Source organism: Coregonus lavaretus, assembly GCF_964263955.1.
Source record: "Coregonus lavaretus genome assembly, chromosome: 4".
Lineage (NCBI taxonomy): Eukaryota > Metazoa > Chordata > Actinopteri > Salmoniformes > Salmonidae > Coregonus > Coregonus lavaretus.
Genome location: NC_139991.1, coordinates 18,144,713 through 18,167,781, shown reverse-complemented (window position 1 = coordinate 18,167,781; position 23,069 = coordinate 18,144,713). Strand labels below are relative to the sequence as shown.

The window sequence follows — 23,069 nt, the reverse complement described above, 5'->3', positions numbered from 1 at the left end:
AAATGCCATTGATTGGACATTATTTGGAAAAGCACACACCTGTCTATATAAGGTCCCACAGTTGACAGTGCATGTCAGAGGAAAAACCAAGCTATGAGGTCGAAGGAATTGTCCATAGAGCTCCGAGACGACAGGATTGTGTCGAGTAACAGATCTGGGGAAGGGTACCAAAAAAATTCTGCAACATTGAAGGTCCCCAAGAACACAGTGGCCTCCATTACTCTTAAATGGAATTAGTTTGGAACCACCAAGACTCTTCCTAGAGCTGGCTGCCCGACCAAACTGAGCAATCAGGGGGGAGGGCCTTGGTCAGGGAGGTGACCAAGAACCAGATGGGCACTCTGACAGAGCTCCAGAGTTCCTCTGTGGATATGGGAGAACCTTCCAAAAGGACAACCATCTCTGCAGCACTCCACCAATCAGGCCTTTATGGTAGGGTGGCCAGACGGAAGCCACTCCTCAGTAAAAGGCACATGACAGCCAAAAGGCACCTAAAGGACTCTCAGACCATGAGAAACAAGATTCTCTGCTCTGATGAAACCAAGATTGAACTCTTTGGCCTGAATGCCAAGTGTCACGTCTGGAGGAAACCTGGCATCATCCCTACAGTGAATCATGGTGTTGGCAGCATCATGCTGTGGGGATGTTTTTCAGCGGCAGGGGCTGGGAGACTAGTCAGGATCGAGGGAAAGATGAACGGAGCAAAGTACAGAGAGATCCTGGATGAAAACCTGCTCCGGAGCACGCAGGACCTCCGACTGGGGCGAAGGTTCACCTTCCAACAGGACAACCACCATATGCACACAGCCAAGACAACGCAGCAGTGGCTTCGGGTCTCTGGAGAGACCTGAAAATAGCTGTGCAGCGACACTCCCCATCCCACCTGACAGAGCTTGATAGGATCTGCAGAGAAGAATGGGAGAAACTCCTGAAATAGAGGTGTGCCAAGCTTGTAGTGTCATGCCCAAGAAGACTTGAGGCTGTAATCGCTGCCAAAGGTGCTTCAACAAAGTACTGAGTAAAGGGTCTGAATACTTATGAAAATGTGATATTTCAGTTATTTAAATACATTTGCAAAAAATTCTAAACCAGTTTTTGCTTTGTCATTATGGGGTGTTGTGTGTAGATTGAGGGGGGAAAAAACAATTTATTCAATTTTAGAAAACTACCTTCTCCTCCCCTGCTACTCCCCCTATGCACATCCTCCCCACTCCCCCTATGGACATCCCCCAAATGGTCAGTTAACTTACCTGCTGCTCCCCCTGTGGACATTTCCCCCCTCACCACCCCCCAATGAACTTTTACTCTTATAATAATAATAAACTCTTCCCCACCCCAATGACATTCATCACTGTTGCAGTTGTTAATATGTACAGTGCATTTGGAAAGTATTCTGACCCCTTGACTTTTTTCACATTTTGTTACGTTACAGCGCTATTCTAAAATTAATTAAATTGTTTTTTCCCCCTCAATCTACACACACTACCCCATAATGACAAAGCAAAAACAGGTCTAGAATTATTTGCAAATGTATTTTTTATTTAAACATATCACCTGAGCTCAATTTAGAGTCTCATAGCGAAAGGTCTGAATACTTATGTAAATAAGGTATTTTTTATTTTATTTTAAATTTGCTAAGATTTCTAATAACCTGTTTTTGCTTTGTCATTATGGGGTATTGTGTGTAGATTGATGAGGGGAATTTTTTTTCTGTGAAATCAAACTGTCCACTTAGGAAGCAACACTGATTGACAATACATTTCACATGCTGTTGTGCAAATGGAATAGACAACAGGTGGAAATTATAGGCAATTAGCAAGACACCCCCAATAAAGGACTGGTTTTGCAGGTGGTGATCACAGACCACTTCTCAGTTCCTATGCTTCCTGGCTGATGTTTTGGTCACTTTTGAATGCTGGTGGTGCTTTCACTCTAGTGGTAGCATGAGACGGAGTCTACAACCCACACAAGTGGCTCAGGTAGTGCAGCTCATCCAGGATGGCACATCATTGCGAGCTGTGGCAAGAAGGTTTGCTCTGTCTGTCAGCGTAGTGTCCAGAGCATGGAGGCGCTACTAGGAGACAGGCCAGTACATCAGGAGACGTGGAGGAGGCCGTAGGAGGGCAACAACCCAGCAGCAGAACTGCTACCTCCGCCTTTGTGCAAGGAGGAGCAGGAGGAGCACTGCCAGAGCCCTGCAAAATGACCTCCAGCAGGCCACAAATGTGCATGTGTCTGCTCAAACGGTCAGAAACAGACTCCATGAGGGTGGTATGAGGGCCCGACGTCCACAGGTGGGGGTTGTGCTTACAGCCCAACACCGTGCAGGACGTTTGGCATTTGCCAGAGAACACCAAGATTGGCAAATTCGTCACTGGCGCCCTGTGCTCTTCACAGATGAAAGCAGGTTCACACTGAGCACATGTGACAGACGTGACAGAGTCTGGAGACGCTGTGGAGAACGTTCTGCTGCCTGCAACATCCTCCAGCATGACCGGTTTGGCGGTGGGTCAGTCATGGTGTGGGGTGGCATTTCTTTGGGGGGCCGCACAGCCCTCCATGTGCTCGCCAGAGGTAGCCTGACTGCCATTAGGTACCGAGATGAGATCCTCAGACCCCTTGTGAGACCATATGCTGGTGCGGTTGGCCCTGGGTTCCTCCTAATGCAAGACAATGCTAGACCTCATGTGGCTGGAGTGTGTCAGCAGTTCCTGCAAGAGGAAGGCATTGATGCTATGGACTGGCCTGCCCGTTCCCCAGACCTGAATCCAATTGAGCACATCTGGGACATCATGTCTCGCTCCTTCCACCAACGCCACGTTGCACCACAGACTGTCCAGGAGTTGGCGGATGCTTTAGTCCAGGTCTGGGAGGAGATCCCTCAGGAGACCATCCGCCACCTCATCAGGAGCATGCCCAGGCGTTGTAGGGAGGTCATACAGGCACGTGGAGGCCACACACACTACTGAGCCTCATTATGACTTGTTTTAAGGACATTACATCAAATTAAAGTGTGGTTTTCCACTTTAATTTTGAGGGTGACTCCAAATCCAGACCTCCATGGGTTGATACATTTGATTTCCATTGATAATTTTTGTGTGATTTTGTTGTCAGCACATTCAACTATGTAAAGAAAAAAGTATTTAATAAGATTATTTCACTTATTCAGATCTAGGATGTTATTTTAGTGTTCCCTTAATTTTTTTGAGCAGTGTATAAGGCTGTAACGTAACAACATGTGGAAAAAGTCAAGGTGTCTGAATACTTGGATGTCCATAGGGGGATTGGGGAGGATGTCTATAGGGGGAGTAGCAGGGGTGAGGGGGGAGCAGGTAGCTGGCTAGTGCTGTCTTCTGCAGCCTGATGGTCTGAGGGTAGAAACTATTGGCCAGTCTTTCAGTTTTTGCCATGATGCTCCTGTACTGCCTGCGTCGGAGTGATTGAAGCGGGGAGAAAAGGTCGTGGCTGGGGTCCCTGATGATTTTCTTGGCCTTCCTGTGACACCTGGTGTTGTAGGTTTCCTGTAGGGCAGGCAGTGTGCACCCAATGGTGCTTTCGGCTGCACGTATCACCCTCTGAAGAGCCTTGCGGTCCGCGGCGGTGGAGTTGCCGAACCAGGCTGTGATGCAGCCCGACAGTATACTCACGATGGTGCTCCTGTAGAGCACTGGGAGTGCCGTTTGGGACAGGCCAAATTTCTTCAATATCCTGAGGTTGAAGAGTCACTGTCGTGCCTTTACTACGATGTCCGTTTGGTTAGACCATTTCAGCTTCTCTGAGATGTGTACGCCGAGAAATGTTGAAGTTGTTGACCGTCTCCATGGCAGCCCCATTGATGAGGGTGGGGGCGTGTCCAGCCTGGGTCCTCCTGAAGTCCACAGTCAGCTCCTTTGTTTTGCTGGCGTTGAGGGAGAGGTTGTTTACCTGCCACCACGTTGTCAGAGTGCCTACCTCCTCCCTGGAGGCGGTCTCGTCGTTGTTGGTAATCAGGCCTACTACTGTTGTGTTGTCAGCGAACTTGATGATGGAGTTGGAACTGTGTGAGGCCACGCAGTGGTGGGTATACAGGGAGTACAGGATGGGACTGAGGATTCACCCTTGTGGGGCCCCCGTGTTGAGAATCAGTGTCGAGGAGGTAATGTTGCCTACCTTCACCACCTGGGGGCGGCCCGTCAGGAAGTCCAGGACCCAGTTGCATAGGGAGGAGTTCAGACCCAGTTGCATAGGGAGGAGTTCAGACCCAGGGCCGTGAGCCATGTAATGAGCGTATAGGGCACTATGGTATTGACATCTGATCTGAAAAGTTATTTTTAATACTGATGTGTTATAGAACTCGAGCAGGGATGCCCTGAACTGAAGTCAATAGTTAAAACGTGTAAAATTAAAACAATTTTGAATTCATCTGACCTATGCAGCAATAATGATAACTTTGCCTCCTGATAAGAACTTCATTTCAGAATGCAAACACAGCAGATGTTCCTCTTCTCTGTGAGCAGAAGTTGTGAACTCAGTGTGGTGTGTGTAGCTCTCCACTAAGCTCCACAGACAGACTGGGCTATGGGCCCACTCCGAAATGCTGCTCATATATAATTGATGTGGGTGGTGCCTTTAACAATGAACTGTAACAGCTGTTTGGGAAAGAGGAAGAGATGCGTTAACCGGTGTGTGTGTGTGTGTGTGTGTGTGTGTGTGTGTGTGTGTGTGTGTGTGTGGAGCTTCTCAGCAATGATTAAAAGCAGAGGGTCTGAAATACAATCGCAGTCAATGCAAATTATCTAGACCCCATCTTGATCTAGAAGTTCATGCCAAATGCAGACTGGCTGATATGCTAATGCACATATTTAGCGAGACATATTGCAAAGAAAAAGTTGTGCAATTTCTAACAGTGTGGGATGTTGAAATTTGAATTCCTTGATATTAGAGTTAAGTTGAACATCAGTGTGTGCGTTGCTGCATAATTGAGTCCCTATCCTGAATCTTTATCTTCTAGAGCCGACAATAGGTTGGTTTTAAAAAAGTGCTTAGGTAGACTATTGGTTCTCTATATTATTAGTGATTGAACAATTTATAGGCTCACCTAGGTCTTCCTAATTTATGGTGACGTCTTATTATGAATCCCACTTTCTTGGCGGACTCTGCTGTTTTGACTAGCCCACTAGTACATCTGCAGCAGAAGGGGTCATTAGTGTGCGATGGTTAGGCATGCACATCAGGGTTTCCGTTTGGCGCTGGACAACGTGACGGCAAGATTTTTTAATTTACCGGACATCCATATGCATTGGGTGCGTAACGCATTAGGGCGTCCACCCACGGTGCTCAAAATCACATTAGGGCGTCCACCCACGGTGCTCAAAATCACATTAGGGCGTCCACCCACGGTGCTCAAAATCACATTTCGATTATTGTAATTCATCTTAACAGAATAGAAATTAGCCTTTAAAGTTGTAATAAAGTAGAACGATGTTCCTATACCAACATGACAGGTTTTTATTGAAAAGCAAAACATCCCTGCTGCAAATCTTGTATAGTATAATTTGCGAACGACCTGGCCTATAGGCTATTTGTATGAACATTTTAATTAATAAATAACGAAACACAGCTCTTTTCAAATACAATCTAGGCCTCTCAAATACAATCCAGGCTTAAAAAAGAACAAAAAATGGCTGTCTACGAACACAGCCAGCCTGTCATGGCTTGAAGGGATCCAGCTTTTGTCAAATTAATGTCAGATTTGACTTTTCGTAGCAGGTTAGGACAATTTACACAGCAGATTTGGAGAATTAACCTAGCAAGTTAGGAAAATTAGGTTAAGGTTAGTTAAAGGTTTAGGGTTAGGATTCACTACACTGAACAAAAATATAAACGCAACATGTAAAGTGTTGGTCCCATGTTTCATGAGCTGAAATAAGAGATCCCAGAAATGGTCCATACGCACAAAAAGCTTATTACGCTCAAATGTTGTGCACAAATTTGTTTACATCCCTTTTAGTGAGCATTTTCCTTTGCCAAGATAATCCATCCACCTTACATTTACGTCATTTAGCAGACGCTCTTATCCAGAGCGACTTACAAATTGGTGCATTCACCCTATAGCCAGTGGGATAACCACTTTACAATTTTTTTTATTATTTTTTTTTGGGGGGGGGTAGAAGGATTACTTTATCCTATCCCAGGTATTCCTTAAAGAGGTGGGGTTTCAAATGTCTCCGGAAGGTGGTGAGTGACTCCGCTGTCCTGGCATCGTGAGGGAGCTTGTTCCACCATTGGGGTGCCAGAGCAGCGAACAGTTTTGACTGGGCTGAGCGGGAACTATGCTTCCGCAGAGGAAGGGGAGCCAGCAGGCCAGAGGTGGATGAACGCAATGCCCTCGTTTGGGTGTAGGGACTGAGGAGAGAGTAGTGGGAGAGAGAGAGCGAAGGTTGCGGCGGCGCGTTACCATCTGTGTAGGGGCAGAGTGAGTAGTGTTGGAGGAGAGCGAGAGAGAAAAGGATACAAAGTAGTGGTCGGAGACATGGAGGGGAGTTGCAGTAAGATTAGTAGAAGAGCAACATCTAGTAAAGATGAAGTCAAGCGTATTGCCTGCCTTGTGAGTAGGGGGGGACGGTGAGAGGGTGAGGTCAAAAGAGGAGAGGAGTGGAAAGAAGGAGGCAGAGAGAAATTAGTCAAATGTAGACGTAGGGAGGTTGAAATCCCCCAAAACTGTGAAGGGTGAGCCATCCTCAGGAAAGGAACTTATCAAGGCGTCAAGCTCATTGATGAACTCTCCAAGGGAACCTGGAGGGCGATAGATGACAAGGATATTAAGCTTAAATGGGCTAGTGACTGTGACAGCGTGGAATTCAAATGAGGAGATAGACAGATGGGTTAGGGGAAAAATTGAGAATGACCACTTGGGAGAGATGAGGATTCCTGTGCCACCACCCCTCTGACCAGATGCTCTCGGGGTATGCGAGAACACATGGTCAGACGAGGAGAGAGCAGTAGGAGTAGCAGTGTTTTCAGTGGTAATCCATGTTTCCGTCAGCGCCAGGAAATCGAGGGACTGGAGGGTAGCATAGGCTGGGATGAAGTCAGCCTTGTTGGCAGCAGAACGGCAGTTCCAGAGGCTGCCTGAGACCTGGAACTCCAGGTGTGTGGTGCGTGCAGGGACCACCAGGTTAGAGAGGCAGCAGCCACGCGGTGTGAGGCGTTTGTGTAGCCTGTGCGGAGAGGAGAGAACAGGGATAGGCAGAGGCATAGTTGACAGGCTGTAGCAGATGGCTACAATAATGCAGAGGAGATCGGAATGAAATGAACTAAACATCTGGGAAAGGAGAGAGCAGGGCCTCCCTCACCAAAAAAATATAACTCTCCCAACTTCCACCTCAGAAACTATAATTGTTTCACTGAGCCACCCGAATAAAACTCTCCCAACTTCCACTTTAGAAATTAGAATTGTTGTAAACTACAGCGGTTCAATGTTTCAAGGAATAGACTCAACTTACTTTATTCAGCTAGCTAACTATGACGCCATAGCTAACTAGCATGCTAGCATCCAATAACACACAGTTTAGCACCAATACTTGGTTACAACAAACTACCAATAGTGTGTTAACACACTAAACAGATAATTCGTGTCCGTGTCTAGTTCTTACATAACGCAGCAATAATTAAACGTTGGCTAGCTAGCACAAAGATATTGTATTTAGCTACTACAGTACAGCTAGCTGGTAGTGTTGGCTAGCTAGCAATGGCTGCTGTGTTGACTTTGTTTGAAAAACGGCGTCGCTGCGAACGAATGTAGCTGGCTAAAAGGATATTGTATTTAGTTGCTACCGTTGCTAATAGCTACTCGCCAGCTAGTTCAGGAGGTGAGTTAGCTAGCTAGCTTCGTGCTACACCCGGCACCGCCGAATACAAAAGTAACCTACAATAACTACATACAACAGCCCACGATGCCTACCTATAATACCTAGTAATATACAGCCCACGATGCCTACCTATAATACCTAACTACAATCAAATGACAGGTGTGGTATATCAAGAAGCTGATTAAACAGCATGATCATTACACAGGTGCACCTTGTGCTGGGGCAATAAAAGGCTGCTCTAAAGTGTGCAGTTTTGTCACACAACACAATGCCACAGATGTCTCAAGTTTTGAGGGAGTGTGTAATTGGCATGTTGACTGCAGGAATGTCCACCAGAGCTGTTGCCAGATAATTTAATGTTAATTTCTCTACCATAAGCAGCCTCCAACGTCGTTTTAGAGAATTTGACAGTACATCCCACCGGCCTCACAACCGCAGACCACATGTATGCTGTCGTGTGGTCGAGCGGTTTGCTGATGTTAACGTTCTGAACAAAGTGCCCCGTGGTGGTGGGGTTATGGTATGGGCAGGCATAAGCTACGGACAACAAACACAATTGCATTTTATCGATGGCAATTTGAATGCACAGAGATACCGTGACGAGATCCAGAGGCCCATTGTCGTGCCATTCATCCACCGCCATCACCTCATGTTTCAGCATGATAAAGCACGGCCCCATGACACAAGGTTCTGTACACAATTCCTGGAAGCTGAAAATGTCCCAGTTCTTCCATGGCCTGCATACTCACCAGACATGTCACCCATTGAGCATTTTTGGGATGCTCTGGATCGACATGTACGACAGCGTGTTCCAGTTCCCGCCAATATCCAGCAACTTCGCACAGCCATTGAAGAGGAGTGGGACAACAGGCCACAATCGACAGACTCATCAACTCTATACGAAGGAGATGTGTAGCGCTGCATGAGGCAAATGGTGGTCACCAGACACTGACAGGTTTTCTGATCCATGACCCTACCTCTTTTTAAGGTATCCGTGACCAACAGATGTCTGTATTCCCAGTTGTGAAATCCATAGGTTAGGGCCTTATTTATTTATTTATTTAATTTGACTGATTTCTTTATATGAACTGTAACTCAATAAAATCTTTGAAATTGTTGCATGTTGCGTTTTATTTTTGTTCAGTATAAAATGCAAAACAATTGAACTTTTGACGTTAATTTGACAAAAGCTGGATGCCTTCTAGCCATGATTGGGCCGGTCCTCCCCACTCCCCATTCCCGCTGCTATTCAGCACTTCAGCAGTGGAAAGAGGACAATCTAGGCGGCCACAAAATGAAGAAATTATAAAACTGATGTTGGACAATTAAATTGAAATTCGTTAAGGCTGGTTCATTGAGAGAAATCTTATTTTACAGTGTTCCTGTGAAATGAGGCCCGCGCCATGCATTTATGAAAGCACTTGTTTCCAAAACTTGAATTATATCTCACTCTTTTTACAGTTCTATTGGATGTTAATAAATGTTATGTTTATTGTAATTTGAACTATCGTGGGGACGTGACTCTTGTCATGTGTGATATACGTGGCTTATTGATAACAACTCTGTTTGCTACTATAGGCAGTTGGCTGCCTAGTGATTGTAACATTGTAATTCTTCTATGTGAATAGTTTGCAACAATGTTTTGTTTCCAAGTGCTACTGAATAAGATCAACTGAAATGCATCAATTGCACATGATACATATCATTACTCTAGTCTATCAATCCATTCCAAATCTTTATACTATACATGACGTAGAGGCAGCATATTTTGATCTTGCCTCTAATTTACTTGCGTGTGTGGCGGACCTTGGCCTGCTCAAAGTAAGCCGCAGCTGTTGGGTAGTCAATGCTGTCCGACAATTTTATTTATTGGCTTTTCATTTCTTTTATCGGCTAAAAGCCGACATTTACCGGCTAACGGAAACCCTGCCGGGACAATACCAGTAACACTCGCTAGTATCTTGGCAAGGAAAAAAACCACTAAGCGAATTTAACTTCTGTAGGAAAACAGCCCTAATGTTGTCATTGAGTCATTTTCCAAGCTATTAGCACACAATATTTTACATAAAGCAGGTTTTTAAAGGACCAAAGAGTTTGGTCTACTTAGTGTTTTCATTTTCACCACGGAAAAAATATTGCGATACCGGTATCGTCACAGACCTAGTTCACAAGCTAAGATTGCTTGAAATATTTTTACCCTTGGAGAGGGTGGTTACAAGCAGATTGCGTAAGTGTGGAACCTTGCCGATATCGTGGAACATTTTCACTCTCTCTTCTCTTGCTAAATTAATTGGTTGTTGGAACAGTGCGTTCACATCAAGACTCATGAAAAAGTGTAAAACCAATGTGTCCTCAGACTTGTAGAGCGGTGGGGGCATGGAGGAAGTGGGATAGCAAACTCCCAAGGCAGGGATTACATTGCCCATCCTCCGATGTAGTTATTTTCACCTATTAATGACATTTGGGATGGAAGAGGTGGCACAGCTCTCCACTGTTACAGTGGAAGTGACATTTTATTCCTGTGCCATTTCTATCACAAAGCTGGTACCACACATACTTTTCATGCAGTGTTATAACCTTGTGTTTTCAGTGTAAATCTGTCTGGTACTTTTTGACCTTGCTTGCCTAGACTTATTTGTTCTGTGACACACATTGTCTGCTGTCTTTTGCAAATCCACCCCATATGCCTGCTGGGGGAGTAGAGATCACAAGCCAGCATCCTCAAAAAAACTAAACCGAATGGCCAGGAAGCTCCCATCATCTCCTCCCAGACCTGTCCTAGATTAGGAAACATAAGGGTGGGGGCACAAAAGTTGTTCTCCTCTCATCCCGACTTAGTTAGAGCTTTGCACCATTACTGGCAGAATATCCCGCCTGAGAGTGGCTGAAGGGGAAAGCTAATTTGTAGTGTGACACAAACTGCCAGATCATATTTGGAGAGAGGGCGAGGGAGCAAGAGGAAGCTGGCAGAGGAGGGGCATCCTCTGTCCTCAACGAAAATTAGATTTTAGGATCACTTTACACAAACCAGTCTGGGAGTTGAGTAATGAGAGTGGTTGAAATGGTATGGCCATGCTGGACGAGTGATGTCGATTTGATCAATGACAGTATATGGCACAAGAGTGCCTTTAAAAAAAACCCAGGTCAGCTATAATATTCACTAAGCCTAGAACAGTTTAAGAAAGAATGCCACAGTACCCTCACCTGACAAAGCCATCCATCCTATGGATGTTTGCCCCATCTCATCCCAGTGGCATAGTAGTCTGTTCTCTTAAAATGCAAATCACAGTATGTTGGCAGCAATGGCAGGAATCTGGGCCAATTTTATTGCTGAGAGGCTTTGAGGTTTAATTTCGCAGTAAATAAATGTATTAGTTTGGCATTTTGAATGTGAAGGCATATTGCATGACAATAAAAAGTATCCACTTATCCCACATTCTGTGTATGAGACAAATAAATACATCTTACGCAACATTTTGATTATTGTTGCTTTTGATTTTTGTTTGTCAGAAAAGCCAGCCATTTAATTTTAATTAGGCTACTTAACAATAAGGGAACATTTTAATAATGGTTTCTTGCTACAGTAATATGGTTACTCCACTTACATTAATGTATTTTGCTGTTGTTGATATTGTTGTTAAAACATTTTCATGCTTGGATAGTCTAAGTCATGGGAATTGTACTGCTTTTTGGCAGTTGTTTTTGAAGTGGTTTTTAAATTTAGTCTACATTTTCTAACTTATACGGAGCCACTGGAGATAACATTTGTCTATACGGTTCCAGATTTCAGTTATCTGGAGGATAGTGAACTTTCTCAACATTTTAATTGACAACTGTGCTCAACTCTCTCAATTAAAGCAGGAAGCACCAATGACTCGGTCAATAAAAAAGTGGTCAGATGAAGCAGATGTTAAGCTACAGGACAGACTGGAATATGTTCTAGGATTCTTCTGATGGCATTGAGGAGTACACCACATCAGTCACTGGCTTCATCAATAAGTGCATCGATGATGTCGTCCCCACAGTGACTGTACGTGCATACCCCAACCAGGAGCCATGGATTACAGGCAACATCCGCACTGAGCTAAAGGGTAGAGCTGCCGCTTTCACGGTGCAGGACTCTAACCCGAAAGCTTATAAGAAATCCCGCTAAGCCCTCCGACGAACCATCAAACATGCAAAGCGTCAGTACAGGACTAAGATCGAATCGTACTACACCGGCTCCGACGCTCATCGGATGTGGCAGGGCTTGCAAACTATTACAGACTACAAAGGGAAGCACAGCCACGAGCTGCCCAGTGACGCGAGCCTACCAGACAAGATAAATTACTTAAATGCTCGCTTCGAGGCAAGTAACACTGAAACATGCATGAGAGCATCAGCTGTTCCGGACGACTGTGTGATCACGCTCTCTGTAGCCGATGTGCGTAAGACCTTTAAACAGGTCAACATTCACAAGGCCGCAGACAGATTACCAGGACGTGTACTCCGAGCATGCGCTCACCAACTGGCAAGTGTCTTCACTGACATTTTCAACCTCTTCAACCTCTCCCAACATGTTTCAAGCAGACCACCATAGTCCCTGTGCCCAAGAACACTAAGGTAACCTGCCTAAATGACTACCGACCTGTAGCACTCACGTCTGTAGCCATGAAGTGCTTTGAAAGGCTAGTCATGGCTCACATCCCTGAAACTCTAGGCCCACTCCAATTTGCATACCACCCCAACAGATCCACAGATGATGCAATCTCTATTGCGCTCCACACTACCCTTTCACACCTGGACAAAAGGAACACCTATGTGAGAATGCTATTCATTGACTACAGCTCAGCGTTCAACACCATAGTGCCCTCAAAGCTCATCACTAAGCTAAGGACCCTGGGACTAAACACCTCCCTCTGCAACTGGATCCTGGACTTCCTGACGGGCCGCCCCCAGGTGGTAAGGGTAGGTAACAACACATCCGCCACGCTGATCCGCAACACTGGGGCCCCTCAGGGGTGCGTGCTCAGTCTCCTCCTGTACTCCCTGTTCACCCATGACTGCATGGCCATTCACGACTTCAACACCATCATTTAAGTTTGCCGATGACACAACGGTGGTAGGCCTGATCACCGACAACAACGAGACAGCCTATAGGGAGGAGGGTCAGAGACTTGGCCGTGTGGTGCCAGGACAACAACTGCTCCCTCAACGTGATCAAGACAAAGGAGATGATTGTGAACTAAAAAGAAAAGGACCGAACCCATTTTGCATGGGTCCTCAGATCCTCAAAATGTTCTACAGCTGCACTATTGAGAGCATCCTGACTGGTTGCATCACTGCCTGGTATGGCAACTGCTCGGCCTCCGACCGCAAAGCACTACAGAGGGTAGTGCGTACGGCCCAGTACATCACTGGGGCCAAGCTTCCTGCCATCCAGGACCTCTATACCAGGCAGTGTCAGAGGAACTCCAACCACCCTACTCATAGACTGTTCTCTCTGCTACCGCATGGCAATCGGTACCGGAGCGCCAAGTCTAGGTCCAAGAGGCTTCTAAACAGCTTCTACCCCCGAGCCATAAGACTCCTGAACATTTAATCAAATGGCTACCCAGACTATTTTCATTGCCCCCCCCCCCCCCCCCCCCTTTACGCTGCTGCTACTCTCTGTTTATTATCTATGCATAGCCACTATAATAACTCTACCTACATGTACATATTACCTCAATTACCTCAACTAACCGCACATTGACTCAGTACCGGTACCCCCTGTATATAGCCTCGCTATTGTTATTTTACTGCTGCTCTTTAATTATTTGTTACTTTTATTTCTTTTTTTAGGTATTCTTTCTTAAAACTGCATTGTTGGTTAAGGGCTTGTAAGTAAGCATTTCACCTGTTGTATTCAGCACATGTGACAAATATAATGTGATTAGATTTTTGATTTGATTCTCATACATTGCATACAGTGTACCCTAGACAAGTGAAGTGTATTTGTGAAAGCACAAATGAACGTACACAAGTCGCTGCTTCACTAGGTATGTGTGGCATGCCCACTCTGTCCATTTAGCTGTGCTAGACGGATTGAGCTCATAAAGCTGTCACAGAGGAAAACACAGGGTTTGCCCCAAGGCCCTGGCCCTACATTGCTACTACTTCACTGCTTTACTTAATTAAAATGGCCCAGCTTAAATCTTCCCTGCAAGCAGCTGTGATCACCCCTTGCTTGTATGGGCCATACACTATGCACGGTGTCTACCCCTCCCTCACCAGCCATCACCATGGTCCTCACTGGACCCAAGTAGACCCACTGGTATTGGTTCCATGACAGACATCCTTTGGCTAGGTTATTGGAAGGAGAGCTATGCTCCCTCAACCAAGGTGTAGGCAGGGGATAACCAGCTAGAGGAACTGGAGCATGGTCTGCTAGCAGCTAACTGATGATATCCCTCTACTGCCTACTGTATGTGACCCATTTGTTCGCTTTGACACAGCTTGCCATAAGGGTACCCTTTCTTTGTAAAAAAAAAAGGCAAACAAAAGTTTACTGCCCGACTTTTTACCTCTAACACTTTTATACTCCTATTGGGACACAGCTTTTAGACAATACGTTTTTTTTGTTGAATGCCTAATACAGTATCAATTGCATGACATTGCCAATGCGCTTGTGGATAGTTTGCCCTCTAAAAATGGAATGCATTTTATTTAGTCATTACCAGTATTACTTCCCTTCTCCTTACAGTATCTCAACGCTAGGAGGGGAGTTATGTGTTAATATAGCCGCTGCGCTCAGCCTTCTTTGAGAAATGACTTAATCATGTTTTTGATCTCTCCTCTAGGGAGACAGGAAGGGATTATGCTGGGTGTTGGAATGTAACATTAAGATCAATGCCAAAATAAATAATCAATAGATACAAAAAAAAAATTAAGAGTAATTTGCCTTTCTCAAGTCTAACTTTCGGTAAATATTTTTGAACAGACTGAAATTAGCATTTGTTTTCATAGCAATGCTGTTTATTGGAAGTGGGAACTATTCATCTTTATTTTTTTAATATATATATATACAGGTGCAGCAGTCTGAGACATACATACTAGATATGTAAATTAGCAATATACTATGTCAATGCAGTGTAGACTAGCTTAGGACTTAGTTGAGTGTGTGAGTAATATTACCTGTTTTGTTAAAAAGCATTTATCCCCACTGTCTGAGAGCAACAACAAAAATGTGACTGAATGCTAATCTGTCAACCTTTCTTCTCCTTGCGTTCTCCCTCCAAGCTTCTGAGACATTCACCTGTTTACAAAGTGACCTCTTTGTATAGTTGATGTGCACCAGACATGTACACAGTAGGAGAAACTGAATGCTCACATCTGTCTGTCTCCTCTCCTCCTGCCACTGCAGCTTCTGTCAACGTGCTGGTGCAGAACTGCAAGATCTACAATGATGCCAGCTGTGACATCTCTGCAGACGGGCAGCTCCTGGCCGTGTTCATACCCAGCAGCCAGCGGGGCTTCCCAGACGAGGGCATCCTGGCTATCTACTCTCTGGCGCCTCACAACCTGGGAGAGATGCTCTACTCCAAGAGATTCGGTAAGTCATTGTCTCTCTAAAGCACGTGTCAAACTCATTCTATGGCGGGCCGAGTGTCTGCGGGTTTTCGCTCCTCCCTTGTAATTGATTGAAATTTAAAGGAAAAACCTAAACCCAGCAGACAGCAGGCCCTTCATGTAATGAGTTTGGCACAACTGCTCTAAAGTAACATGGTGGCCCATAATAGTCCATGAGCTAGGCCCCCAAATTTGGGCCATCAGGCTCACTTGGGCTGACAATGTGTCTCATAGTGATTTTTTTTAAGATCTGATTTTTTTGAAGATCTGTGTCCCTAGAGATATAACATGTGTGATAGCAGTGTAGCAATGGTAACTTTCTGTGTTATCACTCTTTATTTCATCCCTCCATCCCATTCTTTTTTCCCATAGGGATTTTACCCCATGACAGTCAGTATACAAGTTAATACCCTTCAATCATAGACAACTGTGAATCTAAGCTTTCCAATCAGAAGCATTTTCATGTCAGAATTACCTGTATAAATGGCTTTAAAAAGGAAACTTTGTTTGACAAGTGGTTTTAAAATGGCACCTGACCACACGACTGAACAGTAGTCCAGGTGCGACACAACTAGGGCCTGTAGGACCTGCCTTGTTGATAGTGCTGTTAAGAATGCAGAGCAGCACTTTATTATAGACACACTTCTCCCCATCCTAGCTGCTGTTGTATCAATATGTTTTGACCGTGACAGTTTACAATCCAGGGTTACTCCAAGCAATTTAGTCTACTGAACTTGCTCAATTTCCACATTATTCATTACAAGATTTAGTTGAGGTTTAGGGTTTAGTGAATGATTTGTCCCAAATACAATGCTTTTAGTTTTGAAATATTTATGACTAACTTATTCCTTGCCAGCCATTCTGAAACTAACTGCAGCTCTTTGTTAAGTGTTGCAGTCATTTCAGTCGCTGTAGTAGCTGACGTGTTGAGTCATCCGCATACATAGACACACTGGCTTTACTCAAAGCCAGTGGCATGTCGTTAGTAAAGATTCAAAAAAGTAAGGGGCCTAGACAGCTGCCCTGGGGAATTCCTGATTCTACCTGGATTTTGTTGGAGAATCTTCCATTAAAGAGGACCCTCTGTGTTCTGTTAGACAGGTAACTCTTTATCCACAATATAGCAGGGGGTGTAAAGCCATAACACATACATTTTTGCGGCAACAGACTATAATCGATAATGTCAAAAGCCGCACTGAAGTCTAACAAAACAGCCCCCATAATCTTTTTATCATCAATATTTTTTCAAAAAGCTTACTAAGGGTTGGTAACAGGCTGATTGGTCGGCTCTTTGAGCCATTTAAGGGGGCTTTACTATTCTTAGGTAGGGGAATAACTTTTGCTTCCCTCCAGGCCTGAGGGCACACACTTTCTAGTAGGCTTAAATTGAAGATATGGCAAATAGGAGTGGCAATATCGTCCGTTATTATCCTCAGTAATTTTCCATCCAAGTTGTCAGACCCCGGTGGCTTGTCATTGTTGATTGAAAATAAAACTTTTTTCACCTCTTCCACACTTATTTTACGGAAATCAAAATTACAATGCTTGTCTTTCATAATTTGGTCAGATATTCTTGGATGTGTAGTGTCAGCGTTTGTTGCTGGCATGTCATGCCTATGTTTGCTAATCTTGCCAATGAAAAAATCATTAAAGTAGTTGATAATATCAGTGGGTTTTGTGATGAATAAGCCATCTGATTCAATGAATGACGGATCGGAGTTTGCCTTTTTGCCCAAAATTTCATTTAAGGTGCTCCAAAGTTTTTTCTATAATTCTTTGTCAATTATAATAATATATAATAATATGCCATTTAGCAGACGCTTTTATCCAAAGCGACTTACAGTCATGCGTGCATACATTTTTGTGTATGGGTGGTCCCGGGGATCGAACCCACTACCTTGGCGTTACAAGCGCCGTGCTCTACCAGCTGAGCTACAGAGGACCACATTATCTTTGTTTCATAGTATAGTTTCTTCTTTTTATTCAGTTTAGTCACATGATTTCTCAATTTGTAGTACGTTTGCCAATTGGTTGTACAGCCATACCTATTTGCCATCTCTTTTGCCTCATCCCTCTCAACCATAAAATGTTTATTCCTCATCAATCCAGGGGGATTTAACAGTTTTTAGTCATTTTCTTAATGGGTGCATGCTTATTAGTAACTGGGATAAGCAATTTCATAAATGTGTCAAGTGCAGCGTCTGGTTGCTCGTCATTACAAACCACGGACCAACAAATATTCTTCACATCAACAACATAGGAATCACTACAAAACCTATTGTATGACCTCTTATACACAATATTAGGCCCAGCCTTTGGAACTTTGGTTTTCCTAGATATGGCTACTATATTGTGATCAATACATGTTGATGATTTCATTCCTGTACTATTTGTAACTAGCCTGGTAGGTTGATTTGATAACCTGAACCAGGTTGCAGGCACTAGTTAAAGTTTGAAGCTTTCTCTTGAGTGGGCAGACTGATGAAAGCCAGTCAATATTTAAATCACCCAGAAAGTTACCTTTCTATTGATATCACATATATTATCAAGCATTTCACACGTTATCCAGATACTGACTGTTAGCACTTGGTGGTCTATAGCAGCTTCCCACCAGAATGGGCTTTAGGTGAGGCAGATTAACCTGTAGCCATATTACTTCCCCTGTTGGCATTTGTCTTTTCTGTAAATGTTATAACCTTGTATTGCTACCACTGTATCATCAAAGGTATTATCTAAGTGAGTTTCAGAGATTGTCAGAATATGAATGTCATCTGTTATTGATTTTTATGAACCTTGCTTCTTAAGCTACATATGTTAACGTGGGTTATTTTGTAACACTTTTCTGGGAGGCTTAAGTATTTTTCTTGCTTTACTGGGAAGCTTGGCAAAGGTAGACATACTCTGGTTATTTTTATTAGTGCAGGCTGAGCTGCACACGGTGGACTTCCTGTTAGGGCACACCACCTCAGTGCTAACAGTATTACTCGGTTTCATAGGCATATGATTACTGCATACAATAGCTGTAGGATCAACCAACTTTGAAAGCATCCATGACTATTCACATGTACATGTCCATTTTACATTTTTGAAGATGAAATATTGCAATTATTGATCATATAACATCTTCAGAAATCAGTGATTCAAACAGCTTTTTGGGCACCTTCTTACCACAATTATGTGAATAATTTAACATCTGGCCCATGTGGTTGTGTACTCTACATAACTATGAAAATATTTGGACATACTACAATTGTATTTCATACAGGTATGGTCATATGAAATCGTGCAATAACACCCCATTGAGTTGTTTGGCGCCATATTGGAAAAAGGCTTCTGTGGGGCTAATGTGTGAATTCTGTGAAGACCCTGTATCTACAAATCTTCTAGCTATGTGTGTGCAATTTGGTGCCTCTTTCACCAAAGTTACAATCCAAAAACATAGCTGCCCTATTACATTGAATTCTTTGGCTAAGCTTCCAACATTCCATGACCTACTTGTCAAACTAATTTTTAAATGTATTAGGATTTCCTTTTTAAAGCCATTTGTACAGGTCATTCTCATACAGTGCCTTCAGAAAGTATTCACACCCTTTTGACTTTTTCCACATTTTGTTGTGTTACAGCCTGAATTTAAAATGGATTAATTAAAAATGAAAAGCTGAAATGTCAATAGGTATTCAACCCCTTTGTTATGCAAGCCTACATTATTCAGACCCGTTGACGTTACAGCCTTATTCTTAAATTGATTACATTTCCCCTCCTCAATCTATACACAATACCCCATAATGACAAAGCAAAAGCAGGTTTTTATGAATTTTTGCAAATGTATTAAACATAAAAACAGATAGTATTCAGACCCTTTGCTATGAGACTCGAAATTGAGCTCAGGTGCATCCTGTTTTCATTGATCATCCTATATGTTTCTACAACTTGATTGGAGTCCACCTGTGGTACATTCAATTGATTTGACATGATTTGGAAAGGCACACACCTGTCTATATAAGGTCCCAGAGTTGACAGTGCATGTCAGAGCAAAAACCAAGCCATGAGGTTGAATGAATTGTCCGTAGAGCTCCGAGACAGGATTGTGTCAAGGCACAGATATGGGGAAGAGTACTAAAAAATGTCTGCAGCATTGAAGGTCGCCAAGAACACAGTGGCCTCCATCATTCTTAAATGGAAGAAGTTTGGAACCACCAAGACTCTTCCTAGAGCTGGCCGCCGGCCAAACTGAGCAAATGGGGGAGAAGGGCCTTGGTCAGGAAGGTGACCAAGAGCCCAATGGTCACTCTGACAGAGCTCCAGAGTTCCTCTGTGGAGATGGGAGAACCTTCCAGAAGGACAACCATCTCTGCAGCAATCCACCAAACAGGCCTTTATGGTAGAGTGGTTAGACGGAAGCCACTCCTCAGTAAAAGGCACATGCCAGCCCGCTTGGAGTTTGCCAAATGGCACCTAAAGGACTCTCAGACCATGAGAAACAAGATTCTCTGGTATGATGAAACCAAGATTGAACTCTTTGGCCTGAATGCCAAGCGTCACGTCTGGGGGAAACCTGGCACCATTCCTACGGTGAAGCATGGTGGTGGCAGAATCATGCTGTGGGGATGTTTTTCAGCGGCAGTTACTGGGAGACTAGTCAGGATCGAGGCAAAGATGAACGGAGCAAAGTACATGATGATAATCTGCTCCATAGCCTCATGACCTCAGACTGGGGCGAAGGTTCACCTTCCAACAGGACAAAGACCCTAAGCGCACAGCCAAGACAAAACCAGTTTTTGCGTTGTCATTATGGGGTATTGTGTGTAGATTGATGAGGGAATACAATTATTTAATCCATTTTAGAATAAGGATGTAATGTAACAAAATTTGGAAAAAGTAAAGGGGTCTGAATACTTTCTGAATACACTGTAAATCAATTCAGGAGTAAGAATGTGCTTAGCAAATAACAAGTTGCATGGACTCACTCTGTGGGCAATAATAGTGTTTAACATACAATTATCTGTAAGTTCCCTCATTCGAGCAGTGAATTTCAAACACAGATTCAACCACAAAGACCAGGGAGGTTTTCCAATGCCTCGCAAAGAAGAGCACCTATTGATATATAAAAGCAGACATATCCCTTTGAGCATGGTGAAGTTATTAATTACACTTTGGATGTTGTATCAATACACCCAGTCACTACAAAGATACAGGCGTCCTTCCTAACTCCGTTGTTGGAGAGGAAAGAAACCGCTCAGAGATTTCACCATGAGGCCAATGGTGACTTTAAAACAGTTACAGTTTAATGGCTCTGATAGGAGAAACCAGAGAATGGATCAACAACATTGCAATTGCTCCACAATACTAACTTAATTGACGGAGTGAAAATAAGGAAGCCTGTACAGATGAAACATATTCCAAAACATGCATCCTGTTTGCAATAAGGCACTAAAGAAAAACTTGGCAAAGAAATTAACTTTATGTCCTGAATTCAAAGCGTTATGTTTGGGGCAAATACAACACATCACTGAGTACCACTCTTCATATTTTCAAGCATGGTGGTGGCTGCATCATGTTATGGATATGCTTGTCATCAGCAAGGACTGGGGAGTTTTTTTAGGATCAAAAGAAACGGAATAGAGGTAAGCACAGGAAAAATCCTAGAGGAAAACCTGGTTCAGTCTGCTTTCCAACAGACACTGGGAAACAAATGTATCTTTCAGCAGGACCATAACCTAAAACACAAGGCCAAATATATACTGGAGTTGCTTACCAAGACGACATTGAATGTTCCTGAGTGGCCTAGTTACAGTTTTGGCTTAAATTGGCTTGAAAATCTATGGCAAGACTTGAAAATGGCTGTCTAGCAATGATCAACAACCAACTTGACAGAGCTTGAAGAATTTTTAAAAGAATGTGTAAATATTGTACAATCCAGGTGTGCAAAGCTCTTAGAGACTTACCCAGAAAGATTCAATCAATCAATCAAATGTATTTATAAAGCCCTTTTTACATCAGCAGATGTCACAAAGTGATATACAGAAACCCAGCCTAAAACCCCAAACAACAAGCAATGCAGATGTAGAAGCTGTATTCGCTGCGAAAGGGGATTCTAACATGTATTGACTCAGGGGTGTGAATACTTATGTAAATTAGATTTCGGTCTTTAATTTTCAATAAATATGCAAACATTTTGTGTAGATTGGAGGGAAAAAAATATTTTAATCTATTTTGAATTCAGGCTGTAACACAACAAAAATTTGGAAATTCAAGGGCTATCAATACTTTCTGAAGGCACTGTATGTACCCTAGAGATCAAAGGTATTTTGACCTGAACATTCAAAAATGTTTCTGACGGAAGGCTGTGAATCTAAGCTTTCCAATGATAAATGATTAAAGGGTATAAGTGAGCAATAACTTGTTGTATACTGCCATTGTTTGTCATAGGGAAAAATTATGGGATGGAGGGATGAAAGAGAGTTATAACACACAAAGCTCCCATTGCTGCACTGCTCTCACACTTTTTCCAACCGTAGGGACATAGACCTTCAAAAAAAATCACTATGCGACATTGTCAATCAAAGTGAACCCGACCGACCCCCCCCCCCCTCCCCCGGCACATGGACTTTAAGGAGCGCTTTGAAATATATGTTCTGTGCTGTCATTCAGTGGTGTCAATACAATCTTAGAGATTAAATCTTTAAAGTCCCTTTTCAGCAGTATTGTTTTAGTATATTAATTAAGGTGTATTAAGCATGAAGATTGATAAAGGTAAATTAAAGCTTTAGATAGGCAACACTTTTTTGGTGTTAAGTAGATATGGGAATGTGGGAGGCCTACTTAATTAGCTTAGTCATAAATGGAAAATGAATTGTGTAGAGCAAGTCTGGTCCCAAAGTATCTGTAACTACAGTAATTTATAGTTTGTACTACTCTCGTGAGCAGTACAAACACTTACCAGTCCTTAAGACTAGGCAATAGCTTAATCAAGTACACAAATATACCTTTTTAGATTTTTAGCAGGTGCAGGCTGCATTCAACAGAGAGGGACTCACCATTTTGGATATACAGTGGGGGAAAAAAGTATTTAGTCAGCCACCAATTGTGCAAGTTCTCCCACTTAAAAAGATGAGAGGCTTGTAATTTTCATCATAGGTACACGTCAACTATGACAGACAAAATGAGGAAAGAAATTCCAGAAAATCACATTGTAGGATTTTTAATGAATTATTTGCAAATTATGGTGGAAAATATGTATTTGGTCAATAACAAAAGTTTCTCAATACTTTGATATATACCCTTTGTTGGCAATTACACAGGTCAAACGTTTTCTGTAAGTCTGCACAAGGTTTTCACACACTGTTGCTGGTATTTTGGCCCATTCTTCCATGCAGATCTCCTCTAGAGCAGTGATGTTTTGGGGCTGTCGCTGGGCAACACGGACTTTCAACTCCCTCCAAAGATTTTCTATGGGGTTGAGATCTGGAGACTGGCTAGGCCACTCCAGGACCTTGAAATGCTTCTTACGAAGCCACTCCTTCGTTGCCCGGGCGGTGTGTTTGGGATCATTGTCATGCTGAAAGACCCAGCCACGTTTCATCTTCAATGCCCTTGCTGATGGAAGGAGGTTTTCACTCAAAATCTCAC

General features: G+C 43.3%; 1 protein-coding gene across 1 annotated transcript in view; it reads left to right on the top strand.

The window, feature by feature from the left end:
* The window catches only part of LOC311128147 (muscarinic acetylcholine receptor M4-like), a gene marked incomplete at both ends in the record, with an annotated part of 142,771 nt that overhangs the window by 35,160 nt on the left and 84,542 nt on the right, over nt 1-23,069 (top strand). The window contains one exon of the mRNA XM_084160130.1: nt 15,235-15,423. Within this exon, the coding sequence (XP_084016256.1) occupies nt 15,235-15,423 (189 nt within the window). The remainder of the gene's footprint in view (nt 1-15,234; nt 15,424-23,069) is intronic.